At 43.7% G+C, this 27,836-nt stretch overlaps 1 protein-coding gene across 1 annotated transcript; it reads right to left on the bottom strand.

Moving 5' to 3' along the window:
- Window positions 1–90: 90 nt before the first annotated feature.
- On the bottom strand, window positions 91–27,041 carry cemip2 (cell migration inducing hyaluronidase 2). The gene is made up of 24 exons (XM_052067370.1): window positions 26,814–27,041; window positions 23,242–23,606; window positions 22,388–22,528; window positions 21,061–21,628; window positions 17,657–17,826; window positions 16,532–16,723; window positions 15,287–15,456; window positions 13,866–14,078; window positions 12,414–12,619; window positions 11,702–11,771; window positions 11,206–11,334; window positions 9,553–9,641; window positions 8,030–8,161; window positions 7,871–7,906; window positions 6,009–6,164; window positions 5,308–5,485; window positions 5,018–5,233; window positions 4,721–4,932; window positions 3,989–4,171; window positions 3,610–3,829; window positions 2,438–2,539; window positions 1,591–1,736; window positions 1,413–1,519; window positions 91–1,330 (listed from the first exon to the last, which is right to left on the bottom strand). The coding sequence occupies exons 2-24, from the start codon at window positions 23,573–23,575 to the stop codon at window positions 1,128–1,130; spliced, it is 4,173 nt and encodes a 1,390-aa protein (XP_051923330.1). The 5' UTR covers window positions 23,576–23,606; window positions 26,814–27,041; the 3' UTR covers window positions 91–1,127.
- Between the last annotated feature and the right edge of the window lie 795 nt (window positions 27,042–27,836).

Genomic DNA, 27,836 nt, shown 5'->3' with positions numbered 1-27,836 from the left:
GTTTTGGTGAACTACAATAAACCTGTTCTGGAATAACCAATCTTACTATAATGGATGCTTTTTGGTAAAATAATGATGTAGACTCAGAAGAACTTTACAACAAAGCATACATTTATTTCAGTAACATCCTCATAACAAATTTTATTTCAATAACAAATTTTATTGAAATAAAAACACTATAGAAAACCAGTTCACCCAGAAGTTGCACAGAATGACGTATAAAACACTATAATTACAGTTTTTTAAAAACAATTCTCTCATGGATTTGCCCTTTTTAAACAGTAGAGTGGTTACAAGGCCACATATTCACACACTTGTCATCAGTCACTCATTGGCACGTATCACTGCGCAGTGGGGGAGCCCTGCTCACATCCAAAATGGCCTCTCGAAAGATTTACACTCAAAGGGATACGCTCAACACAAAGCACAGCTGCTAAATTATTTTCAACAATCTATTGTGTACGCCAGGGAATGTCTTCACATTCCGCTGTGAATGGATATTTGAGAAGGCTCTCACAGCAGCTCACGTGGCCTACACTTTAAATATCCCGTTAAGACATTCACTCGAAAAGGTGCTTCACATAAGGCTGCAGTACAACATCAGGTGGTTTTCCAGTTACACAACAAAATGTATATTGAAATAAGGCAAAAGCAGAACGACCTCGCCGGAAATGACTTGTTTAAATATGCATGTGAATACGGCTTGTTGTTTTGCACACCTAAGCCCCGTCAGACACGATTTTGGCTTCTCGGTCGCAGTCGTGTTTGAATTGATTGATCCCGAGTATGTCTCGTTCCAGTTTTGCTCCCCGCCTAACGTCATTTCAATTGTTTTCATGTTGTGACAAATGCACCGCGCTGAGATTCCCTTTCTCATTTATTAAACCATAAAAGAATATAATTGCTTGATTTGTCTTCTCATTTGTTATTCCAAGCCTTCTTGCAAAAAAGGTCCATTTGCTCACCTGGGCTTGTTTTGCCTTTTTGTTTTTGTTTTTAAATAAAAGTGCATTGACTTATAGGCCCATCCTCACACATACACACAACATATATGCCATTGTTAATAAATTAAAGTTCAGCAGTTCACATTCATCAGCCAGGCGTGTGTTTGTCTAGTTCATATTGGTTCATTGAGGTCCCGTGGCTTGTTTGAGCAGCTCCAGGTCCCTGCGTGTCTGCTGAGCCGCGGATGGCGGACAGCCATACGCTTGGAGAGCGAGCGGCAAGAAGCGCTCCTGCAAGCCCAGGACGTGGTCCCCTTGGCCCGCCTGGAGACACACCCACGGAGGCGGGGAGGCGCTGCCCTGGAAAGCCCACAGTGCCACACTCTCTGCAGGGAAGGAAATATTTGCCTTTTGGGTTTTGTGATGCAACCACATGCGGGTAATAGAGTAGAAGACATCGCCACAGACCTTTATTGTGCAAGTCGGCCGCCTTGGCCAAACCGAAGGGGACGAGATAGTGAGCGACATCAGGCAGACCCTCCGGTTGGCCTCGTGTTGCCATCAGCACGATGGACCTGTTCACCAGGACGACAAACAAGTCAGCCTAGATTTCCAGCCGTCAAAAACTTTAGGTTTCGGCGCTCGCCTCTTTGTTATTCCGGTTGTTAGGTGCTGCTTCATCTTGGCGTCCATCTTGACAAATGATGCTTTCTTAGTGACTTTGCCAGAGCAGGCGTCTACGGAGACCACGAGATAGCCGGGCTGAGTGAAGGGCATCATCTCCTCATTTACCTGATAGAGAGATAAGCATAAACAGTAAAAAAAAAAAAAAAAAGTATTCATTTTATCAGCAAGCAATGTGCATTTTTTAACAGCATGACAAATCTACATAATTCAATGTTTAATGTAAGAGATCAGATTTGCGAAATGGAGAGGTCTTAAAGGCACCTAATGTTCAGATTGACTCAAGGAGCTTAGAGGCATTGTCAAGGGGATTTTGTGGGAACTAATGAGAAGAAAACAGGAAATTACTAAATTTTAAAACTTTAGATATGAATAAAGGATTTTAACAAAGCCAGGAAAATATCATTCAGTATAATCCTGGGAAAAAATAATTTCATGCAATTACCGGTGAACCTGAAGAGCATGTTTCACAAAAACACAGAGGCTTAAATTTGAGGAAAATGCTTTTTTTTTTTTTTTTTTTTAAATTGCATTCTGAATGGGACATTGCTGGTGTGTTTTTGGATGGCAGGGGGGGGGGGGGGGGAGCATTTTGGGATGAGGCGTATTTAATTCTCCAAAGAAATTGGACCACGAAGCAATTGAAAGCTTTGATAATGTTCTGAGCGGTAGGATTTTACATGGATCTTCGCGTCTGACAAAACAAAACGTTTCTGTTGATACTTAATATTTCCAAATTCCCCAGCTTAACCTCTGGTGGAAATTTTCCACCCTAATTAGTGGGCGGCTGAAGTGTGATGTGTGCTCACAGCAATGAAGGACGTGTTGTCGCCTCTTTTCTGCTCCTTCACACTGAGAGACTTGACTTGCGTCTGGAGGTAGGACGTCCACGGCTCACTGGTAAACACACGCTGAGGAAACACAAACAAAAAGTCACCGGGGCTGACATTTTTGACACAATGCACGAAAATCAGGCTACGGTGGCTCCTCTGCCATATTGCCTCAATCCGCAGCTCGTAGCGGTTTTTACTCGGGCTCAACTGATTGTTTTGTTTTGTTTGTTTGTTTATTTATTGAACATAAAACATACAGTGATAATTTGACAGAAAATAAGGTAGATAAAAAAGTAAAAGAAAGAAATCAGTCTTCATTCAACACAGTTATTATGTTCAAGGGAGTAGGATGAAGTAAAAAAAACTTATCTAGTCCTACCCCGTTATGTGTTTATATCTACTAAATCATTTTATATCAATCAGAAAAGAAAAAAGTAAGAAGAAGGCTCCATTAAGGCTCATACTTTACTCTTAACCGTGATATTTTTACAACTTTTGGTTTGTATCGGGATTATATACATCCTCACCCTGGCACTCTTGTGTCAATTTTCTCTTGTATTCATAATGGTTATTTCAATACCTTTCTTTATTTATCAACTTAGTTCTGATTTATCATTATATTTAATGTTTAGAATTTATCATTTTAACTCTGATTGATGTAGGTTGTTTGTACTATTTTTTTTAAATTTGTTTTTGAACTCGGCAAGCGATTTACTCATTTTTAGGTCCGTTTCGAGATTATTCCACAGATTAACACCTTTGCTAGATACACTTCTTTGCTTGATGTTTGGTTTTTGAATAAGTTGGTACCTCTTAATTCATAGTTGCTTACTCGAATTTCGAAAAACTTCTGAATGTTTTGGCAGAGCAGGTTATTGTGTGCTTTGTACATTAATTGGGCGATTTTAAAGTCAACCAGGTCATAAAATTTCATTGTTTGTTTGTTTGTTTTTTAAATAAAAGTGCATTGACTTATAGGCCCATCCTCACACATACACACAACATACCAAACACAACATATATGCCATTGTTAATAAATTAAAGTTCAGCAGTTCACATTCATCAGCCAGGCGTGTGTTTGTCTAGTTCATATTGGTTCATTGAGTGGCTGATACCACAATTCTCCAATAACAAAAACAAAACCGAACCTGTTTGGCTCCGCAGTCCATGCAGGGTTGCGTGTCTGGCGCCGGCATAGGCAGGACAGCTGAGGGAGTTTTGGCATACTTGGGGTAGGCGTTACTGGTGCAGTTGCACGTCCGCTGGGAGGACGTTGTGGCCATGACTTTGACTCTTTCACAGCCTTTGAACGAGCAGTAGCTGTGACCATCACGACCATGGCGGGCCCGCAGGTACAGCCACAGCAGGCTGGGGGGATGGAGTGGGGGGCATTTATTAAGTTTCAATGTAAATTCGGACTTTTGAGCGCATTGCCATCTTTATTGAAGCCGCAGAGGATAAAGATGTGCAAACTTTACAGTACTCGCACATCACGCTAATGCAACTAAGCAAGTTGGCCTCCCTCACCCGACATTTTGGTCGAAGTAGTACTTCCTATCCATCGGTCTAGACTCCAGATCAGACAGAGAGAACACGGGCCCATAGTCGGTGATGTCATCAAAAGTGTTGCTCTGCCTGTCGTAGATGTCGGCCACAATCTGGAAGGTGGTGGCCGGTGGGTAGCACAGTCCGAACAGCACCCAATCATCTCTAATGGAAAAGATACATAGATCCTCTTACATACTGGATGGGGAAAAAAAAGGACTGTGACATTTCATCTTCTTATTTCCCTCATTTTAGAGTGGTAGCTCAAAATGAATATTCATTCATTCATTCATCTTCCGAGCCGCTTGATCCTCACTAGGGTCGCGGGGGGTGCTGGAGCCTATCCCAGCTGTCTCCGGGCAGTAGGCGGGGGACACCCTGAATCGGTTGCCAGCCAATCGCAGGGCACACAGAAACGAACAACCATTCGCAACCACACTCACACCTAGGGACAATTTAGAGTGTTCAATCAGCCTGCCACGCATGTTTTTGGAATGTGCGAGGAAACCGGAGCACCCGGAGAAAACCCACGCAGGCCCGGGGAGAACATGCAAACTCCACACAGGGAGGCCGGAGCTGGAATCGAACCCGGTACCTCCGCACTGTGAAGCCGACGTGCTAACCACTGGACTACCGGGCCGCCTCAAAATGAATATTGCTTTTAAAAAGTTGCAAATATAGCTATTCATCTCAGTCACACGTTTGTGGTCTCACTTGTCAAAGTTGATGAGGGAGAGGACAATCTCTCTGGGCGCGGCTCCGTTCCAGTGCAGTGTATAGCTCTTGCTCATCATCAAAACAGGCTGATACTGCTGTGACAGCGCCCCCTGGCTGTTAATACCCCTCAGAACCAGAGGGGCTGCGGGGTACTCGTCTCTGTTGATGGATAGAGTGAGGCTGGGAGCACCTTGGGTCTGGATATACACCTGACGAAAGGGTGAGGAAGAGTGTCGATTATACAACGGCGTTTTCCATTGGATACGAGTGAGGTGCCAGTGTTCTGTGCTGTACCTGAGAGTAGCGGCCGCTGCATATCACTCCATTCCACGGAGGCTTGTGAACACAGCTAGGATGCTGGATTAAGTAATTGTCAGCCCTGCCCACGTAAGTGTCCTTGTAGCCTGTCACTGAGCCGTCCACATCATGGAAGATTGAATTCTTGTCTCCATCCAGATCATTCTCCTCAAACCACTGGCCCGGACGACCGAAAAACGACCGCAGACCCACCTGAGGATGGGGTATGCGGAGGGCGTTTGCGGGATTGAGTGAGTAAAGGTAAAAGTGGATGCGAGAGTGCTTACGGTGGCGTGGAATCGGAGTTGCGACATGTTGTTTCGCGGGGTGAGCTGCCAGGTGTTCTTCAGGCTGAAGCCAACTGCGCTGGTGTAACGCTCGGGTGTGGGGATGAAACCGCGGAAGGTGCTGCGGGTCAGCCGCACCGGGCCGTCGTAGATCTGGAAGCCTCGGATTGGGAACGTTCTAAAGTGGAGAAGCGTGCGCGAGTTGGTTGTTTGATAACAGTGGATGCGCAGTGTCATTTTACAATTCAGAACAAAGCTAAGACATTAATTGGTGAATTATTTAAAGGTTCGGATACAGTATTAAGATTATATCATGGCTTTCGGGTTTTTACGAGTGATGTTGTTTATAAATCGGATGCTCTTAAATTCCCTTCCAGGAATAATGGAGGAAACGGTGACATCAACTTCATTAGAAATTCTACACAAGGAGAAAAAAAAAAAAGAGGCATTTTGGATGATGTCATCAAAATGCAGCCATGAGTCATGTCATTCTAGGAAGCTATATGCGTGCTTGAAGAAACCAGCTCATTACTCTGGCAGTAAATCAGCAAAGAACTTCCTTCCGCAGCCTCATGCAATACACAAGCAACTGTAGTACCGCCCGAGTTCCTTGTTTATTTTTTTCAACCACACCTTCCTTCCCACTCTGTACGTACATCTGTTTGATCTTTACAGTTCTACAGACCCCCGTCTTGCCTCACCTGTTTCTCGGGAGAGTTCTCATCTTCCCATCGGTCCCTCCTAATCCCCAGTATTTATTCTGTCCTCCGTTGGTGCCCCGGTTTCGACTTTCTCCCACAAACAGAGACTGCGTCACCTCCTGACTGGAGCCCTCGTCCTTTGGGTAGCTGCCATCACTGCAAGAGGAGCAAGTTAAGAAAAAGGTTAAAAAATTAAAATAAAAAATCTAAAGCAGGGGTGTCCAAACTTTTTGCCAAGGGGGCCAGATTTTATGTGGTAAAATTTCGGGGGGCCGACCTTGGCTGACATTCTTTACATTGAACAACAATATTGTTCAACAAATTATAGTAAGCCAGTCTGTCTCACATTTTCATTTTTAATTTCAACAATCTTAAGAATTTCTTTTGGTTCATTTGAAACAGGTATATCACATGCAACTGCTTATTCACTTGACTTTTTCTTAAACAGAAGTCTCCTGAGTGCAAATTGATTGATTTGAAAGATAAAATGTATCACCATGACTTTTCAATAGTCACAAAACCTTTGACTCGAACAACAGGGAAATGAACAAGCAATACACATATCCACAACTGCAAGGATCATTTGAAATATGACATATCAGTCAATATAAACACACAGTGATGTCTTGTTAACTCGTGAGTGATGCCCTCTAGTGTCTAAATGCTATTACTCATTTAGTGAATGCTATTACTCATTTAGCCACTAGAGGGAAGCAGTACTCTATGAAACATCACTCACCAGTCTACGAGACCTCAGTCAATGCAACACGTGTTCCATTGCGCCCAACCTGCGGGCCAGACGGCACTGATTTTATGACAGGGGCCGAGGGCCGGATGAAATTCGACCGCGGGCCGGATTTGGCCCGCGGGCCGGACTTTGGACATGCCTGATCTAAAGCATGGCTTTCGTCTACAGCAGGGGTGTCCAAACTTTTTGCCAAGGGGGCCAGATTTTATGTGGTAAAATGTCGGGGGGCCGACCTTGGCTGACATTCTTTACATTGAACAACAATATTGTTCAACAAATTTTAGTAAGCCAGTCTGTTTCACATTTCCATTTTTATTTTAATTTCAACAATCTTAAGAATTTCTTTTGGTTCATTTGAAACAGGTATATCACATGCAACTGCTTATTCACTTGACTTTTTCTTAAACAGAAGTCTCCTGAGTGCAAATTGATTGATTTGAAACATAAAATGTATCACCATGACTTTTCAATAGTCACAAAACCTTTGACTCAAACAACAGGGAAATGAACAAGCAATACACATATCCACAACTGCAAGGATCATTTAAAATATGACATATCAGTCAATATAAACACGGAGTGATGTCTTGTTAACTCGTGAGTGATGCCCTCTAGTGTTTAAATGCTATTACTCATTTAGTGAATGCTATTACTCATTTAGCCACTAGAGGGAAGCAGTACTCTATGAAACATCACTCACCAGTCTACGAGACCTCAGTCAATGCAACACGTGTTCCATTGCGCCCAACCTGCGGGCCAGACTGCACTGATTTTATGACAGGGGCCGAGGGCCGGATGAAATTCGACCGCGGGGCGGATTTGGCCCCCGGGCCGGACTTTGGACATGCCTGGTCTACAGCATTGATCCTCAAAGCTGTTCCAGAAAATGTTTTATTTAATTCTTTTTATTCTCAATGTTTTATTTGTAAAAAACAAGTAGAATTTAAGTTCGATTGAATGACGTGATATTTTTGGCATTTTGAGGGAGTCATACAACGACCAGATTTGAGACTCATTGGTGTAAAGAGCCAAAAGATGAATGTCGTTGAGTGAGTGGTGAGGAAGTGAAGAAAACAGCTGCCTGAAGCCCGATACGGTTCCCAGATGTACGCACCTGGCAAAGGATAATCCCACTCCATTGTCTGCAAAGCTGTTCACAAAGACAAAACAAATGACTTGATAGAGAAATGAAAAATACTTTTGGCATTCCAAAAAAAAAAAAATCTTCAGAGTATTTCAACACGGTTCATGATTTCTGCGGTAATTGTCTCACCCGGAATTCTGGATGACGATGTCGCCGCCCCGTATCCACGCCCCCATGTCGTTGTTCTTGAAGGAGACGAGCGTGTCGATGACCGCCGCCACTCGAGGTTGGCTGGGATCCGCGTTCCGGTGAGGTCGGAATCTGACAAGTCAAGCAGAAAAAAAAAATGGCGTCAACTTTTCACTTTTCAACCATCATCTGCCTTCCAACAAATCCCTTTCGCGCATAATGCGAACAGATTTAAAGCCTGACAGCTCGAGAAAATGAGCTCAGATAATGACTAATAACCTTAAAATAAGGTTATAGAATGCGAGTATCAAATCTTGATGAACCATGAAGACTTTTGTCTGCAAGCCTTCTTTGCTATGCCCTGTGGGTGGCACGAGAGGGCAGATTTATTTCACGTGGGAGCGTTGGGGTGAAGATATTCATAGCTTCGGTACGGGGTGCCAAACGAGATTACGAGTGGTTATTTTGGCCAAAAGGGCAGCCATCAAGAAAAAAAAAAGGGGACACGTCGTATTTTCAGCCCTTTATGATTCTGATGAGTGCAAGCCGTGGGCTCTATAAAAACACACAAATATAGACCACAGTACTCTGCGTGCAATTTTCTTCATCTGCAATCATATTCCCGGTGTCACAAACCACGCTCTCTTTTCACGTGTAATATTAGTACTGAGCACACATTATAACATTTCCAATTCCCGCCCTAACTCAGCACGGCCAAGAGTCCCCCAGTGGATACGTCTGATTTTTCCGTAGAGCTGAGGGCCGAGTTTGGGAAGAGAGGACACGGTTATGTGTGAAAGCTTGTTATTTCTGTCAACACATTAACCTGTCGGGACCTCCGCTAAAATGCGACACTGTAGTAATATGACCATCCAGCATACCGACAGCTAAGGCCGCAAAAAATATACTCCTTCGGAGAGAGCTATAAATAACTTCAGGCATGCAGACAAAATTAAGTAGGCCAAAAAAAATGATATTTCGGAAGAAAACTGTGAAATACAGGCAATAAGATGTAACACAACCTGTTATTGGACAGGAAAAGCACTAAGGTCAAAGCAAATTTGCTCAACGACGTTGAACCATCTCCGCTTTGCTTGATTTGGATCCCACGACCATTGTAAAATTATTTTTTTTTAAATTATCATAAACTTACCCATAACTCATTTCAAGAGATGACTGACAATGCAATGCTTAAATCCCGAGTCTGCATCTCGGGCTGTTGTTTTAGCAAAGTACTGTAAATGTCAAAAGCTAAAACGCACTTCACAGTTAATCCTTTGATCCTCACTCATCTCATTTCTCAGCAGGTCTGCTAACATATTTTAAAATGAGGGTGTAAAAAAAAAAAAAAGTCATAATAAGCAAATGAAAAAGCACAACTCGCATCCAGAGGTCTCTTAGGTGATGCACGGTTTTAGAATCACATCGTATGACCTTGGAGCCATTCCAACATTAGAGGCGAGGCTCAAGTGTATTTGTATGAAACATAAAAGATAATCTAAAAAAAAATTAAAATAACACACCTGGCACTGTTGTCCAAGCAAAGGTATTCTCTGGGGTCCGCGGCACTTGCATTGGAGGTCTTCACTCCTTTATCAATGAACAGCCCGGCCTGCATGGTGACGAGACAAAGGCAGTTATTGACAAAACGCGTACAAGGATCCAAGTTCTGCAGTATTTCATAATATGGTATATTTTTACAGTGTGAGAGCACAAGTCAACTGACTTCCAAAGCTCACACAAGACCACTGTGAGTTATGGGGGTGTGGGTAATTTTATTTATACACACATACACACACACGCTTAATGAGATAATTCGTTTTGTATGGTTTAAATGTGCCTGAATGTGCGTGTTGGGTGTAAGAAAAAATGCCGTGTGTCAATCCTGCGGTCTGTGCAAAGTATAGTTGGGCCGCTTCCTCTCAGCTCTCTCTCTCTCCCTCACTCGCTCCCTCTCAGAGCGGACAAAGAACTCACAGTTCACCTGACGACCGCTGTCATTACACAACAGAGAGGCTTGTTCTACAGCCAGTTTCTGTGAGTGTGTCTGTGTGTGTGTGTGTGTGTGTGTGTGTGTGTGTGTGTGTAAAACACCCACGCAAGTCAGCAGAGGGTTACGCGCTTCATGTAAAAACATCGTATTTTGCCGTTCACCAAAGTCAAGTAACACTTGAGTGAATATCACCAAAAGGTACTTTTGAGACCCCATTTCACCCCAAAAATCATTGAGATTTGGGATTGAACTTCACGTCCATTGCGTTGAGGAGATGCTAGGCTCTTGGAAATACAGATTAGCCCAGCCCCCACGCATTTTTACTTTGTAAAATGGACACGGCAACAGCGAAATGTGCGTGCTTGCTGACGCGGTGGACGTTTTCGCTCATGTTAGCATTTAATGAGTACATGTTGGACCCTCACTTAGCAACATTATTGACTTGGCAAGCTGAATGTGTGCTGCTAAACAAATATTTCGCTCAAAACCCCCCCCCCCCCCAAAAAAACGCTTCATTTAGTTCACTATACAATGTCAAAGGCTCTTATTCTAATTTAAGCACTTAATAGAAACCGAGGAGTTAGCATAGCGACATGTCAAAATGGCGTACATCCATTGGAAAAAAACATCATATAACATGTCGGAAATACATTTTATGATTCATATATGCAAATTTGGGCGGCCCGGTAGCCGAGTGGTTAGCACGTCGGCTTCACAGTGCAGAGGTACCGGGTTCGATTCCAGCTCCGGCCTCCCTGTGTGGAGTTTGCATGTTCTCCCCTGGTCTGCGTGGGTTTTCTCCGGGTGCTCCGGTTTCCTCCCACATTCCAAAAATATGCATGGCAGGCTGATCGAACACTCTAAATTGTCCCTAGGTGTGAGTGTGAGTGCGAATGGTTGTTCGTTTCTGCGTGCCCTGTGATTGGCTGGCAACCGATTCAGGGTGTCCCCCGCCTACTGCCCGGAGACGGCTGGGATGGGCTCCAGCAACCCCCGCGACCCTAGTGAGGATCAAGCGGTATGGAAGATGAATGAATGAATGAATATATGCAAAATTTTTCAAGTTTCATTATTCCGCTACCTTGTCATGATGACCGAGTGATTCTGATGAGAACACCAAAGGCCCTTTTTTTTGGGTGATATTGTCTCCACAATTAATTTGAGTATGTTGTCCTTGCGCTACCTTAAAGTTCGAGTGAACGCGGTTGTTGTAGAAAATGCCCAGTGGGGTTAGTTCCGCTTTTGTTTCTGGTACCAAGCCGTGAGAGTCTCCTGTGGAGGAGCTGTGGAACACAAACCATATGCCGGCGTCCTGGAACAAATAAAAGAAGGTGACAAGGTCAATTACATTTTGGAGCTGGTATCTAACATGCTTATCAGTCAGCCGGAAAGATGACGACTGAAGGAAGGCAGAATAACCAGATGCGGAACTCCGCGTGAGATGTGGTGCTCGACACGTTACGATGTACAAAAAAATATCCCCTACCTGGGAGGACATTACATACGTTACCTCTCCACATCTTCTATTTTATTATATCAAAGCGCCTCAGCGGTGTAATCGCGCCAAATCCGAAGGAGGACTCTTAAGTCCTTTTTTATTGACAGATCAATTTGTTACACGCACGAAATGATTCGCCACGGGGATCTTTTCATTTATGTAGGGATCTCGGTGTAATTACCTGAGAGCCGGCAGCAGCATTGCCGATTAGATTGTTGTTGGGGTTCGCGATCCAGAAGGTTGAAACCGCCCTGGAAAACAATCACAGCACAAAAGGATATGAAGAGGGCATCGGTGAGGCACATGGGAGACGACGACCAGACTATGAAATCGGTAATCTTTCTCAAACATTCCCCAATAATCGAGCTCTCCAACATAAACCATGGACAGGAACGGCCCGGCCAAAACACACAAGCACAAAAAACTGCTGCAACCAGACGTCGGAGGTTCTCTCACAGTGGCACTTCTCTGACCGTGACGGAAAAACATCCGTTCGAGAGGAGTGGATGTTGTTTCACAGATAAAAGTTGCGCCTCTCACGCGGAATTGGACTTGCTGTTGTCCATCAAAGTGCGTCGACGCCATCTCTTCCCACGGTGACTCCCTGATTCTACAATCACGTTTGCACATGTGTATCTTTTAACTCCGATGATCTCATTTATTGATGCTACTCCAGCAGTGTTACCGCATCAGAACTATCTTAAAATTCCGAATGAGCTGCTGGGATAGAGACATGGAACACTCCCGTTTTCATGGTTCGCCATTTGCAAAGTTGCATATTTGCTGATTTCCGGGTCAAGCTGTTACGGACTGAAAAACTCTTCCATGTCTCCTGTATTCAATTGAAGGGGAGGCGCTTCATATTTGATTATTTTTGCTTAATATTCGCTTACTTGCACTCCGTGCTCGGGGAGGGAGTGTAGCCCTTGTAGACTTTGTCTTTAATGCTGAGGCAGAGGGTCTCGTTGCGGTCAGTCGGGAGCAGAGTACCGGGTCGAGTCAGCAGCCCGAGGTTGCGGTAGAAAGTGTTCCGCTGCTCGATGCCGTCCTCCAGGAAGAAGCAGTGGCCCAGGGTGTCATAGCCCACTGTGTTCTTCACCTGGTTATGGAGTCACAAAACATTTTTTGTATGGCAACAATCAATTTTACACAATGAACTAAAAGCCTCAAAATCAATAGAATAATTGCTATCAATCACCTAATCAATTGCCTCCTAAATGCTACAGATTATATGCGGAGGCACTTTGACATTTGAGTAAACTGGTCACCAACTATCTAACACAATTGATTTATTTAATACTTTTTTTTTGTTGCCAAATACTGTAATGCGCCTCTTTTCTGTTGTGGAATCCATCTGAAGCCAGGTGGCAGATGAAAAATGCTCAGCCTTAGGGTTCCTGTCTTTTCAGGAAGTCATTATCCACAATAGTTTAGTTCAAGGTTCACATAGGGGTGTTTAAGCGCATTACTAATCGTGTCTGACTTCCTCTTTTGCACAAACAAAGAGCTGGGAAAGCGTCACAGATGACGGTGGCGTTCCCACAAAAGGGGTTTACTGATTAGCGCTGAGGGAAATTGGCTGGCAATTGCTCGTGGCAGAATGTTGACAGGAAAGCTCCAAGGATGAGTCGAGTTCATGTTGGCATTTTGTGTACAAAACAAGGTTGTACTTTCCATTTCCTTGATGCTGAGAGAAAAACGATGGCCATACAAAAGCCACAAGGACGAAAGCAAAGTGAGATGATGAGCCCTTGACGTCAAGACAGTGATAATGTCGACAACCGCCCTCAAACGCTTGACGTCAATCAAAATGTGCTTTTGTACATGAGCTTGCGGAGTACCGGAATATACAAATTTAAAGTGTAACCTCGGTTTTCATTTTTTCACACTCATCGCAAGCATTTCCTAAATTGTGTATATCAACAGAGGGCAAAGCATATCCTTCAATCCAAACTTTGTAAACAACTCAAAGCAATAATCTTCCTGTCTCCTCTGCAACATTTGTGGAACACAATACATCCTGTCAAAAGTCAGACATTCAAATTAAAAGTATGCATTATAATAACACTATCACCACACATTCCTGGGCAATATGGCAGCTTATTTAACTATCAAATTCAAATAACAAGCACAAATTTTTGAGTGACTGATGAAAAAGCCACAATCGGGCCAAATAAAGTGAGGTGGAAACTATGATTAGCCTAACGCGCTTTTACTTTGAAGGTCTGCATTTTACACAGTATGGCAGAAAGTTCTCAGTGGCAGCCAATTGATGAAGATGGTGAGAAACACAAGTGTCAAAATAGACACGTTATCTTCAACAGTTTTTAGACCGAACTACTGACCAGCAAGCCGTTGGTGGCATGGATGGTGAGGCAGCGAGAGAAGGAGTGGTGTATCGAAAGGCCGTCCACATAGGTGGGCTCCCAGTAGCCTCCCTTCTGGTCCACGTCGCCACACATGTGGAAGTGAATCGGGTAGCGACTCCTCTCGCTCTGCTGGCCCATGTTCTTCAGCTCCACGTAAGACAGATGCACCGAGGAAAAGTTTCCAAAGATCTAACATAGTGGGGAAGAGAATCCGATTGTGTGTTACAAAAGTAGACCACATTGAAGGCTGATGATTAATATTACACAGACAGAAAACTTCAAAAGCATAAACCACACGTACGTAATAATGAAGTGCAAACAAACACTCCAAGAGGTCTTTGGTCTGTGTGTGTATGTACTGGTTAGTGCGTAAACCACATGGTCTGGTTTTCGTTAAGGGGGATTGGTAAAGCCTTCAAGCAAGCGGTAACTCAGCACACATGACAGCTCACGCTCTCAGTTCTGCGCTGACACAACTGAAAAATGGTACATGTTGTACATGCAAAAAAAAAAAAACATTTTATAGCGAATAACTGTGGATTTACACTAGGATGCCGTTTTCCTAATTCCAAGAGATTTTTAGATTATTAGTGGTCGTGGGTCAAAATAAAAATTGTCCACATTTTTCATGGTCTGGAGCTTGTTAGTCTTTTGCCATTTTATTGTGTCATTTACGGCCAGAAGAAAAACAATTCAACAAGTAAACATGCACTTTAACTGAAATATGACCAGGGTGTGAACAATGTGGAGCTAATGTGTTCATCAAATTGATTCGTTCACTTAATTATCACAGTATGCAATTGTATTTTGTCATTGCAGATTGGATTTTTTTTTTTTTTTAGACGATCCCTCATCGCCGCTTAACCATTTCAATGGAGCCATTTGCAGGGAACCGAGTTTCAATTTTGAGCCAGTTGAGTACTTTTCAAAGAATGGAACTAAAACGCCAACATGTCAGCTTTACAAATATTTCGAGTACCCCTGGGAACGCAGGTGCATAAGGTGAGGACCGATGTTCCCTCAAATATGCACTCGCACAAAATCCCCCGAGCTCAGTGAGCTGCGTCAGACATGCACCCGCAAAGCTTAGAGGGAACATTGATGAAGACATTAATATGAGGAGGCCGCCTTGTGCATATTTCCAGATGGAGCAGACAGAATGGTAATCTAAAGAGGACATGGGAAGAAGGAGGATAAATGGCCATGACAGAGTGTAGGAAAAAAAGATACGAGCAAGGAAAATGAATAATGCTCCTCATTAGCACCAGAGGTAAAAACAGAACATTGGCAGAGTTTTACCGAGAATGTAATGTCAGTCTCAAGCAGGCAGAAAACCCTCAGCCCAATTTAGCACCTCGGAACACAAATCAAGTGGTCTGCGCTATCACATTACAAACCTTGATGTGGCCTCCGTAGGTGTCGTGGCCGTAGAACTGACACAAGTTGTTTCCGTAGCAGGAGTTTTCCATTTCTCCGTGGATAAGAATGTTCCTGGAGAGCAGCGCCACCTCAGCGCGCATGTCGACTCCATCGATGATCTCACCAACGTGGCTGTAAAGAGGCTTCCCTGTGCAACACGCGCATGCGGTCAGCAGGAGAGGATTTGGCGAATTGGCAGAACAGGAGAAACGCTATCAGAATGGGACGGGCCGGGAAGAAATGTACTGGCAACCGTGGGCTGAACCGTTCACCCAGGTTTCTCACCAATACACAGTACTTCAACATGAAAATAAAATCACAATCCCACAAATTAATTTTATGCAACAGATGCTAACATAAATAGCATAGAGCAGAACTCATAATTGCTAATGACCAGCATGGATATACCAGAGAAGCTTTTTTCTTTTTTCTGCTTTTTTCCTCCTGAGTAACATGTCTGCCCCAATCTTCAAAAGATGAGTCGTTTTACTTCATTTTATTTGTACAATACAGCTGCTAACTTTGCTTTATACGTGAATGACGGCTAAGAATGGGGATGTTTGGGACCACTTTTTTCATATATATATATTCACTCTTCGATCAGTACCTGCCCATCCCTAGTTGAGAATGTTGAAATGTTACTTCAAACATCCATGAGACAGGAAATTAGGATTTCTGGGGGGGGAAAGAGTTTGAGCCAGGAGCAAATTGCTTTCCTCAAAAGAACAAATTATAGAGAACCAACCAGTAACCCGCAGTGCGTTGAAATTTGGACGATCCATTGTACGAACCAAAAGTGGAGTATTCCAAAGAGTTAAATTAAATATTTACTGCCCACTACAAAAATACGCTTAGCCGCAGCCACACCTCACACTCGATCCACTAAAATAATATACAGTTGGAAGAGAACTTGGTCAGACGCTTACAAAAACAAATCAGGCCTCCAAAAGTGCTGTTGGCAGTGACAATGCAGAGCAGCTGCTTGGTTTTAACAGGAAGGGAGTTGGTCTTTGCCGACAATGGAGCAATGAAAAATATGTCTTGACAGTAGGATGGACAATAACGTTTGGGTCAGAACATTAGGGCGAAGTAAAAAAAGAAAAAAAAATCCAAAGGAGGAGCTTTTCGTGATAAATATTGTGTTGAGACCAAATTTAAATCGACTATCTATCGGAGGAAAATGCAAAAACTAAACCACGTCTTAGGGTTGGCGAACGTCTCACCTTGTATTCGGACCTGCGTGCTGGTGCAATGAGGGCAGGGTAGAAGGGTAAACTCTTCAGCTTGATGCATGGAATAATCTGTACTGGCAATAACAATCCGATTGCCGGGGTGCCAGGTTTGCTGCACCTCATCCTGGAGATTCAGCACCACTTGGTCCACCGCATCCACCTGAAAGCCCGAGATTGGGAACCCTAGGATAGGAAAATAATGAACTTCCAATTTTTAAAAAGGAATAACGGGGATTTGCCATGTAACATTTTAATGGAAACATCACAATAAAAGGGGGAAGCAGAGAAGCCTCCTGTCTCTATTAATGTTTGACAGGGTGTGGATATGTACAGTCGCCTTGAATAAACAGCCCCAAGGGAATGTTACGTGATTTAAAAGCCTCGTATTTGTCATAATGATGTAGTCACAAAGGCCTAATCTCTGTGGGTCATCTGACACACCCTTTTTTTTTACCCGCTGAAGAAAAACCCATCACAACTCTGCATTTGCGAGTTCATCAGGCCGATAAGTAAAATTTCTCAAAATACATGAGTACATCATGTGTAGAAGAGTTTCTACATTTCATTCAAGGTAATATCCAGGACTAACACTGAAAATAAGTATCCACATCCTTGTTCAAATGACAAGTGAAACAATTCATCGATTATCAAATGACTCGATCTTGTTGATAATCGGTGAAATTGTTTCCCCCTTTTTTTTTTAAACCCATTTCAAACTGTATGAATGCTTAGAATTTCAGCTATTCAACAGTAAATATCCCATTTCTGTAGCACATTTGTGTTGATTAAAACAACAAAATCAAAAACAACAAAACAAAAACATTTGCTTTGACTTTGGAAAACCATGATCAACATTTTTGCCCATTTTCTGATCTAAGGGTCCAAAACAAAAACTGTATCATAAATAATTTTCATATGTGCATTCCCTATACTGTCAAAGTCCTGTTTTCAACAAGGGGATGGGAATTTAAATGTTTCTTTTTAAATCCGATGCAAATTATTCATCGCATTCTCTAATATCTAAAAAAAAAAAAACTAAAAATTCATAGTACAATGACGAAAAGTCTCTAAAAATAGCTTATGCTCGACACAACTATACCATTGTGCGCTCCTCACCGTTCTTCCACTCGCTGTAGGCCGAGACGGAGAAGCGCACGCCGTTGACAGTGGTGAAGTTCCGCCTTGCCACAGCTCTCCCTCCAGTGTCGTGGTTTTCGTGTTCCCTGACGTCCTCCGAGCATGACTCGTTACCACCGCCCACCACGGAGACCAAAGCCCATGCCTGCCTACAGAGATCCGGGCGAGGAGGAGAAATTGTTTTCTTCTAAAAGTCAGGAGCTGACAAAAAGTGTCATCATATGTGGCGTCAGAAAATATGACATCAGCAAATTTCAACCACACAAGTGTGACGCCACCATGAGTACCGGTGATGCAAGAACATAAAAAGGCATTAAGTGCAGAGGTACCGGGTTCGATTCCAGCTCTGGCCTCCCTTTGTGGAGTTTGCATGTTCTCCCCGGGCCTGCGTGGATTTTCTCCGGGTGCTCCGGTTTCCTCCCACATTCCAAAAATATGCATGGCAGGCTGATTGAACACTCTAAATTGTCCCTAGGTGTGAGTGTGGGTGCGAATGGTTGTTCGTTTCTGTGTGCCCTGCGATTGGCTGGCAACCGATTCAGGGTGTCCCCCGCCTACTGCCCGAAGACAGCTGGGATAGGCTCCAGCACCCCCCGCGACCCTAGTGAGGATCAAGTGGCTCGGAAGATGAATGAATGAATGAATGAATGAATGAATGAATGAATGAATGAATGAATGAATAAGCAACCAAAGAACCAGGAACCGACTTTGGGAATGTAGCAAGGTGGCACACACATCTCAGTCGTGATTTCTGTATACAATGTGTCAACAATCGGCTGACAACAAGGCGACGGCATATTTTCTACACAAGTGTTTAAAAAATATACACCAGATGACTCCTGTCCTGAATTTCATATGTCGTAATTATTTTCGTTTTGTCAAGATTCCAAACGAGTATGAAGACTTTCCCTCTTATGGAGGAAGATAATATGTCATAAATCATCAAACACGCCTTCACAGGTCCACCCACTGGAGGACTCTCTGAACTAGTAAAAGAAGATTTAGATTCTCTCAAAGTTCTGCATGGAAAAAAAAAGAAAACAAAAAAGTTAAATGCTGGTTAAAAAAAAAACAACAAAAGAAAAACACTGTCTTTTTGAGGATGAAAGTGGTACAGTGCGTCCATTAGACACACAAAGCGGATCCATCTGGGGCACCGCACTGTACTGTCAAAGTGGAGCTCTTCCCGGGGGAAAGAACCTTTCACCTCTCGCCGTGTTGCGAGTGCTGATAAAAGCGCGAGCAGGAAGCACAAGGGAGAGCGCAAACGGCGCACTTTTCCCTTCAGCCTCGGCCACCGGTTGATCTTCACAGCCTTTAAACGACCTCATTATTGCTGGGTGTGTGTGTGAAAGTGTGCACGGCTCTCCTGGGAGACAAAAACATTAAATACAAAAGGCCTACTGAAGGACGGTTGACTTTGCTTTCCAAAACAAGTTCGAGCTCATTTTCTGTCCCAAAAATGCTTTGTTTTTTGTTTTTTTAGCAACCTTATTTTAGAATACTGAAGCGGAGTGAAATGATTTTGTTGAAATGACTCTAAATTCATGACGCTCTGAGGTTGACAGAACGCAGCTCCACAAGATGGATAGCTTGTGTTGCCGTGACAGTCCCACGCTATTTGTGCAAGCGTTCATTGTCCCGCTCACTTCTATGGATGGAAAGCCTGAAAGACTTCTCAACTCGAGTGAGACTTTGAACTGCACACTGTGTAATTAATATACATCAGCCGAGGTTCTCCTATCAGGCAAATCCGCAGAGAGCCGCGGTTAAATCCCTTCAATAAATGCTGAAAGATTAGAAAGTGTGCATGTAAGCAGTTGTGTGTATACACACACACACACACACACACACACATACAGGGCTCTATCATCTGAGCCATTAGAAGCGCTGTGTTGTGGATTTGAATGGATTTCTGCGAAGACCTCTGTGCTGGCTCGGTACCCTAGAGTGAAACGTGACACTGGAGAATCTGGCTTAGCGTTTGACTTGTCCGCCAAGAGGCGACCGAGCCGGGTCCGGCTCCAAATAATCCGGAGTACCGCAAGACTCAGACTGGAAGAAACATATGTGCTCATGGGTGTTAGATACATAAAGCCCAATCGAGCAATTCAACAATCTACGTCAATATGTTTGTCCTTTAAAGAAAGAGGAGAGATAGACACTACATTTCCTGAACAGCCATTTTTTTTGTACAAATCTTGGAAACTTTACGACTATAACCTTGATATCTGGCGCGTGCTTCCTTTCGTGGCTGAGAGCGGAAATTTTGAGAAAACAGGATGAGAAATGCCATGGAATTTTTCAAGGTAGAATTCCACATGGGACGGTATTAGGGAGCATTATACCAAACAGTAAAGCCCGACACAGCAAAGAGTTGTTGTTGCTTGTCCACGTCGTGAGGTGTCAAAAAGTGAGAATGTTTCAAAGGAAAACAAACCAAATTGAGTCTGAAGGGACCAAGAAAAAAAAATCCTCCCAATGACGCAAAACAAAAGTCCATCAGCACAGCAATTTCCCCCTGAAGCTCAAGGACTTATTTTTTTTTTACCTAAATCAACATTTTCACCGGGCGGCCCGGTAGTCCAGTGGATAGCACGTGGGCTTCACAGTGCAGAGGTACCAGGTTCGATTCCAGCTCCGGCCTCCCTGTGTGGAGTTTGCATGTTCTGGCCGGGCCTGTGTGGGTTTTCTCCGGGTGCTTCGGTTTCCTCCCACATTCCAAAAACATGCGTGGCAGGCTGATTGAACACTCTAAATTGTCCCTAGGTGTGAGTGTGAGTGCGAATGGTTGTTCGTCTCTGTGTGCCCTGCGATTGGTTGGCAACCGATTCAGGGTGTCCCCCGCCTACTGCCCGGAGACAGCTGGGCTAGGCTCCAGCACCCCCCGCGACCCTTGTGAGGATCAGGCGGTTAGGAAGAAGATTTTCACCCGTTTCTGTTTAGGCTGACCGCTCACCAGGAAAATTAAGACTTCAATATGGTATCACCTGAAAGTGGGAAAACCCCGCCACGCTGAACACATCAGTGGAGGGAGACATGAAGAGAAACAAATACAAATCAACGAGAAGAATGAAAGTCTCCGGGATTTATTCTGGGCATGAGGGACTTGGTCATGAACACTACACAAACTTAATCTGAGAGGAAGTGCAAGAAAACTGTTCGCTGTCACAAAGTGGAAACTGCGGTTGGAAAATACCGCAGTGTCCAGAGCTTTCTCACAATACTCGCTTGGTCTAGTAATTGAGCCAGTTGCAACAGGCGCTAGCTTATATACCGCGTATGATAGTAGCGTGGTACACTCGAAAGACCAACTGGCAAAAAAAACGTTGGCTTCATGTTTACGTTTTTTTTTTCAGTACATGCGCAACACGCGTCCTCACCTGTATTTGAGATCGTAGACGTATCTGCTGCCAAGCGTCTCTTCAATGGCCTTCTTAGTTTCATCCAGAAGACTTTTGACGGCCGAGTCTCCGACGGCAAGCGTGACGATGCGACCCGTTGGCAGGGACCGCAGCAGCTGGGTGAGCCGGCGACTGTCATTGCGGGATTCGTGGGTGTCGTAACGTTCCCTGAGTAGGATGTCGGCCGTGTCCTGATCCACCACGCGCAGGTTGATGCCTCGGCTAAAGTTTCGCTGGAAAGTGTCGCCCCCTGTGGTCAGGCCAGAGGCAGGCACGCTTTTGGTCAATAGAGACCAGGAGACTCGTTCTGTGCCGTGGAGCTCTAGCGTTCCGCCGCTCATGACAGCAATGAACTTGCGGCCAAGACCGGGTACTTCAGGGACGTCCTTGCTGTCGGAGCGTCCCGTGAGCACGATGGCAGCGTGGGAACGGTAGCGACATTTGGCTGCACCGATGTGAAGGGCTCCGCCATTTTCAATCAGGATATGTCCTGTTCTCAAGGTGATGTTCTTCGAGCCGTCAGGATTGTCCGCAAATACGACACGACCTGCGACGGAAAGTTGGAGTTTTAAGTTCACCTATATGGCAACACTCGCGGGCTACAGCATCAGGTCTTGGAAAACACCCTGGTTTATGCCGTTGGGCGGGGTCCGATGAGAGATCTTGGAAGTTGAAGTAAGCTATTTTAAACTAAAAAGGAAAAACTGTTGGTAGGTTAACGCCACTGCGTCAACGTACCGGTGTACACTTTGGTTCAATACATGGATACGTTGTCAAATAAGCAAATGAAGAGAGTTTTGTAAAGCGCTTTAGACACGATATGGTGCAATCCATATCATTTACCATTTTTAACAAATTGGATTTTTCATTTTTTGGACTGTGGGGTGTTTTTCGGGGAAAGGTACAAGAAGTAACCAATTGAAGTTCATTCAGTAGTTGCTTGTGAACACAAATAGTGAGCACAGATTTTGGAGGCGGGTCCAAGCTCGCCTGGCATAATTTTGTTCAAGGTGAATCCGGCACCAGAACATAACCAGAACCTCCTTAAAGAGATTCTAATATGTCATTAAAATGATCATTAAGCTTCCACCTATTTGGTATGCCCATTTCCGGTGGAAATGTTACAATTACATACAATGTTTTAAAAAAAAATTTATGGTGTCAATCAAAATTGCACATTACTCTTAAGACAGTCTGTTTGATCCAGATTGTTTTGTGTAGCCAAGTAATTGCCCAAAAAGAATCATTAGTTGACATAGAAAAATGATGCTCATCATCTGAAGTAGCTCCTTCTTTGGCTTCTTACCTCCTGATTGGATGGTGAGTGAACGGAAAGTGGCAGAAGACTCCAATCGAAATAAATCTCCCCTCCTCGCAACAATGGCCTTGTCTGGCTGGTGGCCTGGGTTCCAATTACTCAGGGACGGGTTGTGATCGGGACAATTCTCTGCAAAGGATGAGGTGTAAAGCACATTGAACATTAACTCGTTAAGATATTTATTAAAGGGGGAGCATGGCTCAAGTGGTGGTGTGGTTGTCTCTTATCTTGAAGGTTGTTTATGTGCTGTATTATTGTTTGAACTGTTCGTCGTGTTACAATGTCTCACAACAACTTTGTACATTATCGCCTCGTTTTTGATCAACACTTGGGCCTACTACACTATTCATTCATTCATCTTCCGAGCCGCTTGATCCTCACTAGGGTCGCGGGGGGTACTGGAGCCTATCCCAGGTGTCTCCGGGCAGTAGGCGGGGGACACCCTGAATCGGTTGCCAGCCAGTCGCAGGGCACACAGACACGAACAACCATTCGCACTCACACTCACACCTAGGGACAATTTAGAGCGTTCAATCAGCCTGCCATGCATATTTTTTGGAATGTGGGAGGAAACCGGAGCACCCGGAGAAAACCCACGCAGGCCCGGGGAGAACATGCAAACACCACACAGGGAGGCCGGAGCTGGAATCGAACCCGGTACCTCTGCACTGTGAAGCCGACGTGCTAACCACTGGACTACCGGGCCGCCCCTACTACACTACTGTACTTTTAACGTGGGTCATGAGGGTGATACTTGAAGAGCCAAGTATTTTTTTTTCCAGTGTTTACTTGGTGTAAAACATTTGCCAACCGCCGCTTTAAAGGATCCATAAGGGGCTTACCGTCTAAAATGTCACCACTCGTGAGACTAAGTATAAGTATGAGGCTGAGGAAGAACGCTCCCATGGACACCCCGAAGCAGATGAGCGTGTTCTTTCTCAGCCGGAGACTCTGAGCCCACTCCCGACGCTGGCTCTCCTCCGACAGGCTGAGGGTGGCTTGTCGCTGCGGCGGCGGGCCATGAGGTTTGATAGGTGGCGGCGGTGGCGCTTTGGCCGGCGGGGGTGAGCGCACCGGAGCCACCCGACCGGGGACGTAGCCCGGCGAGCGCTGGTGATTGCCTTTGGGCGGAGCCGCAAAGACCGGGAAGCGGCTCGGACCATCACTTGTCGGCATGGTCGTTACGTCGTCTGACGCCTGCTGTTATCTGAAAGGAAAGAAAAACACAGAAGAGGAGGGGGAGGTTCAGACAAACAATTGTCATTCAACACTGCATGTTTAAACAAATGAGTCATGTCGGCGCTTAGGAAAAGATTTTGGGGGGGAAAAGTGGCAAAGAGAAGAAAAACAAAAGCATGGAATGTTTTTGGGATAGGGTTTGTGTGAACATGTAATTTGAGTCACGTTTTTGCGTGTGCACTGAATGAACCCATCGGATGGAAACGTATTAGCGGTGGTAAAGAGTGAATCGAGATTGTTATGCGGGGGTCATCGGTTTATGACAGTGTTCCCTTTTTATAGCGGTGACAGAGACCGCAGTAGTCACTGTAATGCAAGTAATCTTGTGCCTTGAGCTGCAGTTATGAAATATTTTTTTAATTAGTTATTCTACTGATTATCACATAGATTCATAGAGTAGTTAAAAGAGAAAAAAAAAGCCAGTTTGTGTAATGGGATCCCCAACTTTGAACTGCATTGTCTGAACATTCTATTTTCTGCACTCTTGCCTCCTGGCTCGCTGTCATCACACCAAATTATTTCAACATGGAGTGGTGTATCAGTCTGTAGTAACAAAAGGCCGTGTGGAAAAATTATTACAGCAAAGTTTTAAGGCAGGGATTTTGCTTTGCCTTTTTATTTTTTTTTTTGGAGGGGGGGGGCAACATTTTTGCAGTCAAGCAATTATGAGTTTTCGACATACGCTGCTGTACAAACCAGTTGAGGACCCCATGTCTAAAGGCATATGTCAAAGGAGCCAAGTAAAAAAAAAAAGTCAGACAGAAAAGGTCAGCAGTGAGGAAACGGCACTAAGAGAGCTCATAAATGAACATGTAAACTACAGGAGGCAAAAAAGGGAAAATAAAAATGTACACTTGGGGACTACGTTTGCTTTTTAAATCTGACACACAAGCCAGGCCTCTACTATAATAAATGAGCTAAACATATAAAGCTTGTAATATATTAAACTGATGTGGTGGACCCAATTAAGGACTCAATTACAGGAAATGTGATTGCGAAAATCTAATGCAAAACATTATCAGGTAACTCGATTGCCCCCTGCCTGCAAGGTATCCCAAGTCCAAAAAGGTGGTTGTAAATACTGAACAATGACAACATTCCTGAAAGTAACACAGTTGAACCAGATGGCAACAATTACAGTTGGGCAACAGCGTTCTACTTCCAGTGCTGCTACTAAAACACGAAAGTAGCACAAAATAGATTAGTACCAAAAAAAACCTACATGAATCAGAATTAAGAAGATGAATTTGATATACTTACAAAATATAGTAATAGTTTTGGATTTTGATCAACTTATCAATTGTATTCGAGAAATGCTATTTATAATGAATATCAGAAAATTGAAATACAAAAGGAGAAAGAATAACTACATATATACACAAATCAAAAGGTGTATAAATAGAATATTATAGCATACATGGGGTAAACGTATTTGATGATATGTAGATTTTTCTTTTCTTCTTTGTTTTGAAAAATGATCAATTCAAATTGCTACATAATAAGGGGTAGGACTAGATAAGTTCTTTACTTCTTCCTACTCCTTTGAGCATACAACTGTGATGATGTGTGTTTTCTTCTTTTAACTACTTTCTAATTTTCCTTTCATAATTTTTGTTTGACCTTTGTCAACCTGTTATTGTGTGTACTATATATGCTCAATAAACAAACAAACAAGTGGGCTGCACTCACACGCATGTCAGCAAATACAAACCGACATATCGAGCACACAGTCACACACCTGCACACACAAACAAAAGTATAGGAGATGATGCTGAAGAAACAAAAAAAAAAGGCCTCTGAACCACTGAAGTGACATCACCTCCCGATCAATAATGTCTGTATAAACAGAATTTCAGCAAAAACGCGAATCAAAACGCTGACCATTCAGATTTGAACTGAACACACCTGCACTGCAGTCAGGCAAGGTCATCACCACACTTTCACTGACTTCATTTAAGATGTTGTTCAAACACCCAGTGGATATAAAAAGTCTACACACCCCTGTTCAAATTCTAGGTTTTTGTGGGGAAAAAACAACAACAAAAAAACAAGACTAAGACCAATCATTTCCAAGCTTTTTCCACCATTAAGGTACCCTATTACTGGTACAAACCAATTGTGAGTAACACCCATCAAAATGATCATCATCACAAGCAGTTTCAGAAAAAAAATCATTTCAGATTTTAAATTTAAAAAGTCAAGTCAACTTTGTCAAATTTTGCTCCACGTGCACCATACAACACAGATTAAATTTCTTTCCTCTCAACCACAGGAGAGAGAGGAGCCGCTGCAGGTAAAAAGAAACAATTCATTGATGATTCATGGCCCAGACCCTATGTATTACTGCATTTTAATGTTGTTCATGATGGTGATACTTTTAAAAGAACTACATGTCTTTTGAGGTGGAATTTGGTGCTAAAGATTTCTGAACCACAGATCAAAGTCAAAGTTGATTAATTGGAGACATTCCTTCCAGTGAAAACAGGCGAGCTGCTGCTCCTGTCGAGGTGTAAGCTTCAACATCTCTCGGTATTGAACATGACACTGAGCACGAGGCTGCACACACGCGCGCGCAACATTTCCTGTAGCTCCTGTTACCGAATATCATACAGATGTGTGCAAAAGACCCTCACACGTTAATCAGTTTCGCAAGAAGTAATTTTGCTACTAAAAAAAAAAATACAGCTGAGCGATTTGTTGTCTTGTGCAGCCCACAAATGGGCACCACACAGATCTGCCACATGAAATGACACAAACGTGTAATGAATGACCCGTGGAAAGGACAGGACAGTATTCTCCTCATTCTTGGCAAATGCATTTATCACTAACAGCGGCATCAAAGAAACTGACTTGGATTCGATTAGGATTAAGCAAGCGTACAGATAATTTACGGTCTTGTTTTGACCACATCTCCCCAATTACAGTGAGTCACTAATAAGTCAGAAACAAAAAGAGGAAATTAAATGGGAACGCGTGCTAGCTTAGCAGACCCTTTGCCATTTCTGACAGTTTGTTTTTTAAAATAACAAAATAAGGACATGACATGCACAGTCGACACCGGGGATCGCCGCGAAGCTTTCTCGTAGCTCGAGGAAATGTCTGGTTATTACGAACCCCGGCATCAGCTGACACAATGTGAATCCTCTCCCGGGCGGCTTTGTGATGAGTTAGTTACCTTCGGTGGTGGTCGGGCTGTCCCACTGCCGCACTCGTCCATTCGCTCCGAAAGCCAACTCGGAGACGAAGGAAATAGCTCTGATTCACCCTCGACGTTGGCTGTCAGTGTGCCTTTTATATTCACCTTTTCTACACATGGTCGTTTTTTTTCTACGGCTGTTGATGGGCAGTCGTCGCCCCCGCCTCCGACGGCCAACCCGCTCAGCCACCAAAAGGAGAGGACCAGCGCAGGCGCGGCTTGAGAGGAAGTGGTGATACATTCACGATAGTCAGTCATTACATAATGCCTCTTTGACTGGTAAAGTAATACTGCAATACACCACGTACTTAAGGCCGTAACACTAGGTGTAGTAACTTGTAAGTATTTCAATTGGAGTTTAGCGAGAATAGTAAAGTTATAATGTTGAGTGGTATCGATTTTTGTGATATAGTTTTCTGTTGGCAAAGTGTTGTTGAACGTTTCAACAAGCAACGGTGGAGCCTCATTCGTGAAGGGGAGGGGCTTGTTTAAACCAAGGACACACTGCCACCTGCTGGAACAAATGCAATACAACATTATCGTCAGCCTGTGAGAAGGGAGTTCGAATTTAAAACCAGTTATGGGGTCCTCACTCTTGAATCGTAAAGGTTTTGGATGTTAATGCTTACCATTAACTACAATGTGTGAATTTAAGGACAGAGATGTAGCTAGTCATTTGGGAGACCAAGGGAAACTCAGTCTTGGCAGCTTCCACATCCATGTCCTGTAGTGACAAATGTTTTTTTTAAACCTAGCCATTTAAAACTCACCTATTTGCAGTTTCTACTGAAGGGAGTCTAAGAGCTTCGTATTTACAAAAGCACTCATTTACCACCATCTTGTGGCATCTAAAGAGACTTGCAAATTAGTATCATTATTTTCTGGGGCAAAAGGTCAATTACTCATAGGGTGGTTGGCGGCTGTATTGCATTCCTTTTATTTGACTGGACAGACTAAGGCTTCTGCAACATTCAAATGAATAAAAGTCAGCACAAACAAGAG

This window comes from Hippocampus zosterae, chromosome 6, assembly GCF_025434085.1.
Source record: "Hippocampus zosterae strain Florida chromosome 6, ASM2543408v3, whole genome shotgun sequence".
NCBI classification, from domain to species: Eukaryota; Metazoa; Chordata; class Actinopteri; order Syngnathiformes; family Syngnathidae; genus Hippocampus; species Hippocampus zosterae.
Note: the sequence above shows the minus strand (reverse complement) of the source record. Positions and strands in the feature narration are given on the sequence as shown.